This window comes from Vigna unguiculata, chromosome 11, assembly GCF_037176805.1.
Source record: "Vigna unguiculata cultivar grain cowpea cultivar isolate G323 ecotype 2 chromosome 11, ASM3717680v1, whole genome shotgun sequence".
Lineage (NCBI taxonomy): Eukaryota > Viridiplantae > Streptophyta > Magnoliopsida > Fabales > Fabaceae > Vigna > Vigna unguiculata.
In genome coordinates, this window is record NC_140802.1 from 12,167,344 (window position 1) to 12,180,688 (window position 13,345).

Genomic DNA, 13,345 nt, shown 5'->3' on the forward strand with positions numbered 1-13,345 from the left:
TTTTCACATTGTTTAGTGGCTTAAAATTTTGAGACCAAAGTCTCTACATGTTTTTTGGCCAATTAGGGGTCCGTCTTTAGTGTTTTATAGATTTCTTTGTTCTTTGTTGACAACTAGTGTCTAGTGATTCTCATCATTTAGCACTTAGCCATTGTGTGAAATTCTTTCAAACTTGCCCAAGTGTGCCTTGGCTAGGATTGGCTTTGGTTATTAAGTGGTCTTTTTAGACTCACCTCCCCTACCTGGAGGTTCACTTGTGTTCTTAAAACTTTTATTCACACTTTGTCTCAAGTGCTAGATCGTGTCAATCATGAGCACTAGAAGGACTACATGTGCAAGGGTGCAAACCCAACAAAATTCACCACAACCCACACAACATAACACTAGTGCGGATGATGAGGGTGATGTTTCCCATCATATGCTTCACAAACTCACCAAAGAGGTGAGTGACATCAAGGCTCAAATGGTTGCCATGCAACCCAATTTGCACTTCATATCCGAGCAATTAAGGAATCCTCCATACACTCACCGTGCTTCTCCTAGATCTTCTCGCCCCCCATCAAGACATCATCATGATCTTAGTGGTGAGGAGGAGGACTTACAACACCCCTTTCCAAGGCAATCTCCTCACACTAGGAGACAAAGGCGTGTTCCTCCTCACCCCAAAGAAACAAGAATAGATTTGCCTCCTTTCCATGAAAAAGACAATGTTGAGGCATATCTAGATTGGGTGGCAAAAGTTGAACAACTGTTTGACAGCCACGTGGTTGAGGAAGAGAGACGTGTCTCTCTTGCTGTCCTCAGCTTCCAAGGTCATGCCTTAAATTGGTGGACAGCTCTTGTCCTCCAAAAGCGAAAAAAAGGCCTTCCTGCGATTGAATATTGGTTTGATCTCAAAGAGGCCCCCCATGCTCGTCATGTTCCTTCATACTACAAAAGAGAGCTTATGGATAAACTCCAAAGGCTCCAACAAAGAACCATGTCTGTGGAGGAATATAGGCAAAAGATGGAGTTATACATCTTGAGGGCTGGGATAGATGAGGAAGAAGATCTAACCATTGCTAGGTTCTTGAGTGGTCTAAACTACAACATAAGAGATAAAGTTGAGTTGCTCCCATATCAAAATTTAAATGAACTTGTTCAAATGTGCATCAAAGTGGAGCAACAACTCTTGAGGAAACCTATTCGCAAGGATTCTTCACTCTCTTTTTCAAAATCTGATTTTCAAAAGAAAGATTTTTCTCATGTCAAGGAGACCGCTCATAGACACCCAGCAAAAGGTCAAGATAAGGGTGAGACCTCCAAGCGAGGTAGTGAGATCAAGTGTTTTAAGTGTTTAGGTAGAGGTCATGTGGCATCACAGTGTCCTACCAAGCGCACCATTGTGCTAAAGGGCCAAGACCTCTACAACAGTCAAGAGGAGTCTTCTGAGGAATCTTCCTCTTCTAGTGACTCCTACAATGACAAGTCCCCCAAAGATAAACATCATTCTTACCCTCAAGAAGGGTCTCTCTTAATGATTAAGAGGCTTCTCAATAACCAACCAACCCTTCCTCTCAATGATCAAAGAGAAAACATTTTTCACACTCGTTGTGACGTTTTGAACAATTCTTGTTCTTTGATCATTGATAATGGGTCTTGTTGCAATTGTTGTAGCACAAGAATGGTTGAGAAGTTGAACTTGACTTTGTTACCCCATCCCAAACCTTACAAACTTCATTGGCTTAATGAAGATGGGGATCTCAAAGTCAAGCATCAAGTGTTGGTTAAGTTCTCTGTTGGAAAATACAAAGACAAAGTTTTATGTTATGTAATTCCAATGGAAGCTTGCCATATTCTCTTACGTAGGTCGTGGCAATTTGACCGCAAAACCACCCACAATGGCCATACTAATGAGATCACCCTCCAACATCATTCCAAAACTTTTGTGTTACATCCCCTCACTCCTACTCAAGTTGCTAGTGACCAAGCTCAAATGAGAGCTAGGAAGGAGGAAGAGAGTTCCACCAACTCTACTAAGTTATCCAAGGCTTCTAAGAAAAAGTTAGAGGAAGTCTCTCCTTCTAAGGATGTTCATCATGAAGTGCTTCTTACTCATAAAACTCTTTTACAAACTCTTCATGTTGAACACCCTTCCTACCTTTTACTATGTCATGCTGTCCTTACATGTCTCCAGCATCCTTCACTTAAGGATCTACCTCCTTCTGTTTGTGCTCTTCTCCATGAATTTGCGGATCTTTTCCCTAAGGATGGCCCCCAAGGCCTCCCACCTTTTAAAGGAATAGAGCACAAAATTGATTTTATCCCAGGGGCCAGTCTACCTAATAGACCAGCCTATAGGACAAATCCAATTGAGACTAAAGAGATAGAGACTCAAGTGATCGAGTTGTTAGACAAAGAATGGGCCCAAAAGAGTCTTAGTCCTTGTGTTGTTCCCGTGTTGTTGGTGCCCAAAAAAGATGGCAAATGGCGCATATGTTGTGATTGTAGGGCCATCAACAACATTACCATAAAGTATAGGCACCCCATCCCTAGACTAGATGATATGTTGGATGAATTGCATGGGGCCAAAATGTTTTCAAAAATAGACCTTAAAAGTGGTTATCACCAAATTCGAATTGCCAAAGGTGATGAGTGGAAAACCGCTTTTAAAACTAAATTTAGTCTATATGAATGGTTAGTCATGCCTTTTGGCCTAACCAATGCTCCTAGCACATTCATGCGACTAATGAATCATGTACTACGAGATTGTTTGGGGAAGTTTGTGGTTGTTTATTTTGATGACATTTTAATTTATAGCCATAGCTTCAAAGTTCATCTAGGACACCTTAGGGTAGTCGTGTCTCTCCTTCGAGACCATCAACTCTATGCAAACATAGACAAGTGCACTTTCTGTGTAGAGAGTGTCATCTTTCTTGGGTTTGTGGTCAATAAAAGTGGGGTACATGTTGAGCCTGACAAAATCAAAGCCGTCCAAGAATGGCCTGTGCCAAAGAATGTAGGGGACATCCGTAGCTTTCATGGGCTAGCTAGCTTCTATAGACGGTTTGTACCCCACTTCTCCACAATTGCCTCACCCCTCAATGAACTTGTCAAGAAAGACACACCTTTTGTGTGGGGTGATAAGCAACAACAAGCCTTTGAGGAGATCAAGGCTAAACTCACCCAAGCACCAGTTCTAGCTCTTCCAAACTTTGAGAAAACTTTTGAGCTCGAATGTGATGCTTTTGGGGTTGGAGTAGGTGCAGTTTTATTACAAGAAGGCCATCCAATTGCTTATTTCAGTGAAAAACTCAATGGCCCTTCTCGTAATTACCCAACCTATGACAAAGAGTTGTATGCTCTTGTGCGAGCTCTTCATACTTAGGAACACTATCTTGTGTCTAAAGAGTTTATAATTCACACTGATCATGAAACTCTCAAGTATTTGAAAAGCCAGCACAAGCTCAACAAGAGGCATGCAAAGTGGGTTGAATTTCTAGAACAATTCCTTTATATCATCAAATACAAGAAAGGGAAATCCAATGTTGTGGCTGATGCACTTTCTAGAAGATATACTCTTTTAGCCAAACTTGGATCTTAAATTCTTGGATTTGACAATATATGTGAATTGTATAGTCAAGATCTCTTCTTTGCCCCTATTTATTCTAATTGTTTAAATAAGTCCTAAAGCGACTTCTATGTCTCAAATGGATATCTTTTCAAAGAAGCTCGCCTATGTGTTCCATGTGGTTCTCATCATAAACTTTTAATCATTAAGATGCATGAGGGGGGACTTATGGGACATTTTGGGGTCGCCAAAATGTTGGCCATGCTTAAAGAAAAATTCTTTTGGCCCCACATGAAACGTGATATTCAAAAACATTGCGCTAGTTGGTTGACTTGTTTGCATGCTAAGTCTAGCGCAATGCCTATTGGGATGTATACTCCTTTGCCTGTGGCTTCCACCCCTTGGAAGGATATTAGCATGGACTTTGTCCTAGGGCTTCCAAGGACTTCTAGGGGTGTTGATTCGATTTTTATGGTTGTGGATCGATTTTCAAAAATGGCACATTTTATTCTATGCCACAAAGTCGATGATGCAAGCCACATTACAAAGTTGTTCTTTAGAGAAGTGGTTCGTCTTCATGGCTTACCCAAAACAGTTGTGTCTGATAGGGATAGTAAGTTCCTTAGCCACTTTTGGAGGACCTTGTGGTCTAGGCTTGGAACTAAACTTTCTTTTTCTACTTCTTGTCACCCTCAAACTGATGGGCAAATAGAGGTAGTCAATAGATCCCTCTCCACATTGCTTAAGGTTGTGCTTAAGGGGAACCATAAATCTTGGGATGACTATCTTCCCCACATTGAGTTTGCCTACAATAGAGTGGTCCATAGCACCACCAAACTCTCACCTTTTGAGGTTGTCTATGGCTTTAACCCTCTCACTCCTCTAGACTTACTACCTCTTCCATCTTCTTTTGACTTTGTTCATAAAGAAGGGGTTCTAAGTCTCAATTTATCAAAGATTTTCATGAGAAGGTTAAAAGTCAAATTCAAGCTCAAATGGAAAAGATTGCCAACTCTAAAAGCAAGGGTAAGAGAGTTCGGTCATTCAATGAGGGTGACTTAGTTTGGCTTCATCTAAGGAAGGAAAGATTTCCTCAATTACAAAAATCCAAACTTAGTCTCTGTGGTGATGGTCCATTCCAAATCATAAAGAAGAGCAACAATAATGCTTATCAATTAGATCTTCCAGTTGAATATGGTGTGCATCCTACTTTTAATATCACTGACTTAGTTCCTTTTACAGGTACTGTAGCTGGTGAGGATGATAACCAAGATTTGAGGGCAAATCCTCTTCAAGGGGGAGGGGATGATGTGACCCCACCAAGCCTAATTGCACCTTCAAGCCCAAGCTCATTAAAAGGCCCAATTACAAGATCAATGATGAAAAAGATTCAAAAGGGCCTTCCATTAGATGATCACAAATTCAATGGGCTTCTCACATTCTTTACATGGGCCAAAGAGATCACAAAGACTTGAAGAAGTGCATGTAAATCTAGTAGTGTAGATTTAAATTGGACCATTGTTTGGGCTTTGCTTTCCAATAATACATAAGACATGAAAGGAACATAGGATGGATTCAAATTGGGCTCGGCCTAATTCTCTTCATACATGGCCGAGATTATCAAGACAAGAACGCTCCTTTGGACATTTGAAGATACTCTTGAAATTTTAAGCAATAGATGCAACTTGAGTTGAGAGCACTCCTCCCTCTATTGCCTTTGAGAGTCACCACTTTCTAGAGATTTCCTCTCTCTACCTCTAGCCACCTTCCTTAGGCTAGCATAGATTAGGAAATCCTATCACCTCTTTCACCTTCCATTGCTTGCAAGTGCCTTCCAACTTGCCTCCATTTCTTCATCCATTTCCGCTGCCCATGGAGCTCTTCATGCACCTTTGGAGCTCCACCAATAGGTGGATCTTCCCCTATCTAGATCAACTTACCTTGCAAAAAGCACTCTCAAGATTCCGTCACGTGTCTTGAAGACCTTAGATCCCAAACCTGGTAAGAACATCATGTGTCAAGCTTTGGTTAGACAACTTTGTGAGTGGAGGATAGTGTGTGGCAGCTTGTTAGTGGATAGATTGAGATAGTTAGGATTGCCACGTGGCAACTCCTAATTGAGACTACTTTTAAGTGGAGGATTATTGAAAAAAGGACTATATAAGTAATGTAAGGGGTGTAAGACAATTTTTTTTCGGATTTTGCTGATTTTGGCCTTTCTTCATAGGTGTTTTGTAGCTTTGATCAATTTATTTTCACACCTTAAATGAGCTTAAACTTAACTTCAGTTGCATCAACAAATATTAGAATATCTAAAAACATTTATGCAACTAAAAGCACTTTTTAAGACATTTTTATCTCACAAATTCAATAAACCTAATTATCATAAATCCTAACTAAATCAATCTTTTAAGCATAAAAAATCAATTAATATTTCAAACTTAAATGTTAAATGAGGGCATAAATATGCACTCATCAGAGCTCCCAGAAAAATTTGCACACCCAAAGATGTAAAAGGAAGAAATCCTTGATTTACAAGAGAGTCTTGTGATGCCTAATGGAAGAAGTAGAAGCATGAGCAATGGAAATGTTACTTTTAGCACGACTCACCCATTGACCAGAGAAAGTGTCATACTCATGCAAGAAAGATTTCAAATGTTGTAGTGTTCTATTACCTTCTCTACGTAAACAAATATATCATCGACATAGAGAGTATGGGAAGGATACTGTATACCTTGAGGACCAACCATGGGATGCATAAGCTTCTTGGAAATAAACTTTGAAATTCCCTTACTCAAAACCTCCTCAGCAAAACAAAAAATTAAAGAAGAGAGAGGATCCCCCTGTCGAACCCCTCAACCAGAAGTGAAGTAACCAACCAAACCATTATTAACCTAGATAAAAAGATTAGCAACTTGCAAGATATGAAGAATCCACTTCAAAATGCCTTCATGAAAACCAAAACAGTGCAACACTTGATTTAAGAACTGTCAATTGATAGTATCAAAAGCTTTGGTTATATCAATCTTGATGGCTACATTACCACCCTTGACCTTTCTAGATAGAAGATTAACAACTTCAAAAGTAATATAAATACAATCTTTAACACTCCTCCCTTTAATTAACCATTTTTATTAACGAAAATGATCTTACTATCTTTACAAACATTCAAATTCATATCAGGGAGAATCTAACCCTGTCAAAAGAATTATTGGACAACTTTACAAGACATCAACACCAATAAATCCCAAATAGTGTGATAAAAACATCCATCAAAGCCATTTGGATTAGGAGCACTATCACCATTAAGAGAAAAAATTGCATGTTTCACCTCATCATGATCACGTCATTTAATCAAAAAATTATTTTCATCATCAGTAGCTATACAAGGAATACAAGAAGCAACAAAAAATTGCACAAAGGTAATAGAAACAACAAGATTAGTAAGAGCAACATATAAATTAGTATAAAAGACATAATAGAATCTTCAATCATATTTGGATGAGAAATAACTTGATCATCATGATGCAACATAAAAATAATTCCTACATTAATCCTCGTATGAACCTCGACATGACAAAATATAGTATTATTATCCTTACCTTTAAACGAATTCATTTTAGCTTTTTACTTCCAATAAATATCTTGACAATCTAGAGCAAAATGTAAGTCATCTTTTATCTTGGCCTTATGAATTAGCAAAGCATCTAAATAATATGGAGAAACATTTAAAATGCATTGTTGAATATTAGAAAAAGAGGCCTTGATTATCCATAACTAACTTATGTATGTTTCCAAAAACATTTTTATTCCATTCTTTCAAGGAAACTTTAAAACATTGCAAGTTCCACTACAAAATGAATATAGGACAACCAATAGTAGGAGCATACCAAGAGTTATTGATGAGGGAATGACAATCCATATGAGACATCCACATCTTTAGAAATAAAAAAGAAGATGGCTTGGAAATCCCAACCGAATGAGAAAAAAAAGAGCAAGGGATGATGATCTAAATAGTTCTAGGGTAAAACATTAACATGACAAGAAGACCAATTTTCAAGACAAGAAAAACTACAAAATGCTTTATCAAGTCTTCTATCAATACAATGCATACCTCTATGAAAGTTTAATCAAGTGTACTAAGATCCATAGTATGGAGCTGCAACAAGCTTATTAGAAATTGATCCAATCCAAAAACTCAACACAAGAGATTGGACCAGGGGCAACACACACACATGGCATTTCACCCCTAACCACAACTCATCCGCTGATTCTTCAACATCAGTCGGTTCGGACCTCCACTTACTTTCACCCAAGCTTCATCTTGGTCATGGATAGAACACCTAGGGTCGGGTCCATAAGTAGTGACAATTGCCCTATGAAGACTCGCTTTCGCTATGGCTCTGGTGGTTTCCCTTAACCAAGCCACTACCTATGATTCACCGGCTCATTCTTCAACATGCACGCGGTAAGAGTCACGGGCTTAGCCTTAGCCTCCTCCCACTGCTTGGGGCTTACGGTTTCATGTTCCACACACACACACACACATTTCACCCAAGCTTCATCCTGGTCATGGATAGATCACCCAGGATCAGATCCATAAGCGGTGACAATTGCCCTATGACGACTCACTTTCGTTATGGCTCCAATGGTTTGCTTTAACCAAGCCACTGCCTATGAGTCGTCGGCTCATTCTTTAACAGGCAAGCGGTCATACTAATGGGCTTAGCCTTAGCCTCCTCCCACTACTTAGGAGCTTACGGTTTCATGTTCTACACACACACACACACATTAATTTTGGGGAGAACTAGCTACGTCTAGGTTCGAGTGGCATTTCACCCTTAACCACAACTCATCCGCTAATCTTCAACATTAGTCAGTTCAGACCTCCACTTAGTTTCACCCAAGCTTCATCCTGGTCATGGATAGATCACCCAGGTTCGGGTCCATAAGCAGTGACAATTGCCCTATGAAGACTCGCTTTCGCTACGACTTCGGTGGTTTCCCTTAACCAAGCCACTGCCTATGAGTCACCGGCTCATTACACACGGTCAGAGTCACGGTCTTAGCCTTAGCCTCGTCCCACTACTTGGGAGCTTACAGTTTCATGTTTCACACACACACACACACATTTCTTCGGGGAGAACCAGCTAGCTATGGGTTCGAGTGGCATTTCACCTCTAACCACAACTCATCGTTGATTCTTCAACATCAGTCGGTTCGGACCTCCACTTAGTTTCACCCAAGCTTCATCCTAGTCATGGACAGATCACCCAGGTTCGAGTCCATAAGTAGTGACAATTGCCCTATGAAGAGTCGCTTTCGCTATGTCTCCGGTGGTTTCCCTTAATCAAGTCACTACCTATGAGTCGCTAGGGTTCTTCGCTTTTTGTCATATGTTGGTTGTTTCACTTCTGTTTTATGATTGTTGTGCCTGGAAAATGCTTGTCTTGAAATAAGAATGAACTGGTTATCGTTGAGAATGTCTCTGTCACGTGAAGCAGGAGATGGTGAACTGATGTTCTCGCCCAGGCGAGCTCATCTCGCCTAGGCGAGAGTTGCAGAAACTCGCCCAGGAGTATTACGCGAGTGCCCGCTCAGGCAAGTGAACTGTTTTTTTAAGCGAAAAACCATCTCGCTCAGGTGATATGGCCTCGCCTAAGCGAGCGCCCGCAAACTCCCCAGGGCTACTGTCGCAGTCTCGCCTTAGCGAGAGTCTGTAGCTTTAGCGATGGTACTTCTCTCGCCTAAGCGAGGACATCTGGCTTGAGCGAGACCCGCTGCATGTCACGCTGTTTTCTTTCGCTTGGTAGTTATGGATTGTTTGATTAATGGATCTACCTGATTTAAAATATGAGGCTTGGAAAATGTATAGAAATTTGTGGCTACGAAATGGGATTGATGTGTTGGTGTGATTTTGGTATGAAATTGATTGGATTATTGAATAATGTCACGAAAGGGATAAATATGCATGAGTGGGAGGGTGTATGGGTTATGAATGACGAACTGGATAAATTCTTGGCATGTAACGAACATGAGATGGTTGGTTATGAAAGTGGCATGGTAACGAGATGAGCTAAAATTCTATATTCATGGATGGAGTATGAGGAGTTGGTATGGGTTTGACCTAGAATATAAAAGAGGTTGATTATAAAGGTTGACATGGGATATATATGCGTGATGAACATATTACTTACTTGTTTGATTATGTTTGGTCCATGGTCAGTGCGTAATTCCTTGAAATCTCTAGGTGAGGTTTCAGGGTCGTGCTTCAATGGTCGGGACGTAATTTCATGGCCCCTGTTAGTGGGTGTCCATGGTGGTGCCCCATCTATATAACTTGGTAAGGATTCAAGGTAAGGATTGCATCCTGACACTCTAAGGAGTCAGTTAGTCTCACTTAGAGCGGACTGACTCCTGTGGTGAGAGTAGCAGGAGGCCTGAAACTCATTAAGGGCTAACCTTGTGCGTGAGGGAATTGATTCATTGTAACACTTGTAACACTTAGCTCGGGGGTGAGCAGAGGTATCCTTCACAAGTGCAAGCATCCGCTGAATCCGACCGGTTATATGTATCCGGATGAGTCAATTCGAGTCTTAGTGTATTTATTTGAAGGTCAGAACATGCTTGGATGATTTGTGTATATTGGACTGTGAAAGTATACCTGATTACATCATAAAATCTTTTTTTGGCTCTAGGTTACCCTTGTTTGTTTGATTGTTTTGTATGTTGTTCTTCTACTTTTACGATGATCATCAATTTATTGATGGGAGCAGATGTGAGAGGTACTCGAGGTCAACAGGGAAGGGATTGGTTCCGCTGCATAATCTACCTGGGTTGGACTTCATGTTTTTTTAGGCTTTTCTTTAGGGCTATGGCCCATGTACTTCTTTGTTCTTTAGTACTCTATTAACTTTTGTGAAGTCCTTGGATTTCGTTTGTATCCGACATCGTGGTGTGCCTTGGTTTCTCCTAGCATCCTCTGGATATTGTCAGGAGTAGTGTTTATACTCCAGGACTTGTCACTAAATTTTATCTATGTGGCATTTCATTTAAATTAAAGTTATTATTTAAATGGAGTGTTACATTTATTATATTTAAAACTGAAATTATTATTGCATCACTTAGGTTTACTATTTCATTACTTTAATAACAACATTTATAACAATATAACTTAATTTTCATAATAGTTCATTACATAATACTTTCACTACTTTATTATTTTAATATACAAAATAAAACAAATACATCATGTGCGTTCGCACGGATCAGTATACTAGTAACACATTAAAAGATATTAACTTTCACCTTGTCTTTAACTTGACATGACATATCGAAGTTGATATATCAATTAATGTATTATCTCAATAAACTAACATTATTAGAGTTTATTAGTTAATTTTTTTCGTATGAAAATCTATTGTGAAAAACGAATATTACTTTACGGTAATAATTTTTAATTTAATATTTTTTGACACATTAATAACTTTATGATATATTAGTTAACGTGCCATAAGCTAACTACATTAGTTAATTTTGTTGACAAAAAACTATAATGTAAAAAGTAAATCTATTGTGAACTCCCACCAGACAACATCCATAAATTTATGAAAGACCAAACCTTGGTGATGGCTCTCCCTAGCCAACCAAACCTCTTTCTCCAAGTCTTTTTCATCAAGCCAAATACTCCAAGAATTCAAATACCACTATATGAAAAGTTGTAAATTTGTATTGTCTAGAGAGACAGATTTTTTCAAAGTATTCACATTGATTTCATGCTCAAAATGGTAATTGTTACCATTCTCTCTAAAAAAAATAAACTTTATAGTTTGTTTGTTGACATATTCAACGAACTGATTTATTAGTTCAATTTATTAATTTCACTTGACTTAAGTGAAATCAGCTGATTGAATGATAATTCAGTTGATTGAAAGTGTTAATAACATAATTATAGCATGTAGCTAATTAACCAATTAGAAACCTATTTAATAGACTAAAAGACTGAACTTTGACACAAGACACCTATACTATGTCAAATTGTCTTTAAGATAAGCTTTAATATTTAAGCTTTAATATCTTCATGTGATGGCAAGATTAAACTCACATCAACCTTGATCAAAACATTATTTCTTCAAGTCCTTATTACTTTATCACGTCATTATCTATCTTCATCAACTCTTCATATCCTCATCAAGTCACTATACAATATCTTCATCATATTTGTATGCACCAAGTCATTTATGTTAACAATATTGCCATGTGGCAGCTCCTTCTTTCTCTCAAATGAAACTTTTCTTCATGGTAGGTGACGATTGGATGGCTTGAGATTGGTGCATCGTAGGTGGCTGGGGAGGTGTGATGTGGTGAAGCTTGGGCGAATGTCACTGTTGTGTCATCATGAATAACAATGAGTGGTGGCATCTCCTTTTGCGGTGACAGATTTGTTGGGTGGCTCGCGGTGGTTCTAGACGGGTGATGTGGTTCATGATTCCAACATTGTCAACATTGTTCCAGCGTGGTTCGTGATTCCAATGGTGGTTGGTAGAGAATTAATTCTTATTTGGGAAAGATGGTGATGTGGCATCATTTGGTTGGTCTGATTCTAGAGTGAAGGATCATGCCACGTGTACATACCCAACTTGTAGCCATACCTGACCCAAGAAAGAGACTTTAAATTCCTAATTAAAGTTGGACAAGTTTCATTAATTAATGGGCATTCAATACCTATAGTTGGTGTAGCCACACTTTATAAGATGGTTATTCACAATTATTATCAAAATGCTCAATCACAACAACCATATTCTCCTAATTATGTAAAACGAGCTCAAACAAGAAAGTGCCACTTATTAAATCATTCTCAATACTTTTACTAATACTCTAAATAGATCCCTAAACTCTTATTTACTTAAGAATCGAAGAGTTCCTTATAGGTGGATCTTCCCTTGTCTAGATCAACTTACCTTGCAAAAAGCACTCTGAAGATTCCGCCACGTGTCTTGAAGACCTCAGATCCCAAACCTGGTAAGAACATCATGTGTCAAGCTTTGGTTAGACAACTTTGTGAGTGGAGGATAGTGTGTGGCAGCTTGTTAGTGGATAGATTGAGATAGTTAGGATTGCCACGTGGCAACTCCTAATTGAGACTACTTTTAAGTGGAGGATTATTGAAAAAAGGACTGTATAAGTAATGTAAGGGGTGTAAGACAATTTTTTTTCGGATTTTGCTGATTTTGGCCTTTCTTCATAGGTGTTTTGTAACTTTGATCAATTTATTTTCACACCTTAAATGAGCTTAAACTTAACTTCAGTTGCATCAACAAATATTAGAATATCTAAAAACATTTATGCAACTAAAAGCACTTTTTAAGACATTTTTATCTCACAAATTCAATAAACCTAATTATCATAAATCCTAACTAAATCAATCTTTTAAGCATAAAAAATCAATTAATATTTCAAACTTAAATGTTAAATGAGGGCATAAATATGCACTCATTAGAGCTCCCAGAAAAATTTGCACACCCAAAGATGTAAAAGGAAGAAATCCTTGATTTACAAGAGAGTCTTGTGATGCCTAATGGAAGAAGTAGAAGCATGAGCAATGGAAATGTTACTTTTAGCACGACTCACCCATTGACCAGAGAAAGTGTCATACTCATGCAAGAAAGATTTCAAATGTTGTAGTGTTCTATTACCTTCTCTACGTAAACAAATATATCATCGACATAGAGAGTATGGGAAGGAAATTGTATACCTTGAGGACCAACCATGGGAAGCATAAGCTTCTTGGAAATA

At 38.6% G+C, this 13,345-nt stretch overlaps 1 protein-coding gene across 1 annotated transcript; it reads left to right on the plus strand.

The window, feature by feature from the left end:
- The first annotated feature begins 931 nt into the window (after positions 1 to 931).
- On the plus strand, positions 932 to 3,367 carry LOC146881006 (uncharacterized). The gene is made up of 2 exons (XM_085669206.1): positions 932 to 2,514; positions 2,800 to 3,367. The coding sequence occupies exons 1-2, from the start codon at positions 947 to 949 to the stop codon at positions 3,365 to 3,367; spliced, it is 2,136 nt and encodes a 711-aa protein (XP_085525332.1). The 5' UTR covers positions 932 to 946.
- Positions 3,368 to 13,345: the final 9,978 nt, after the last annotated feature.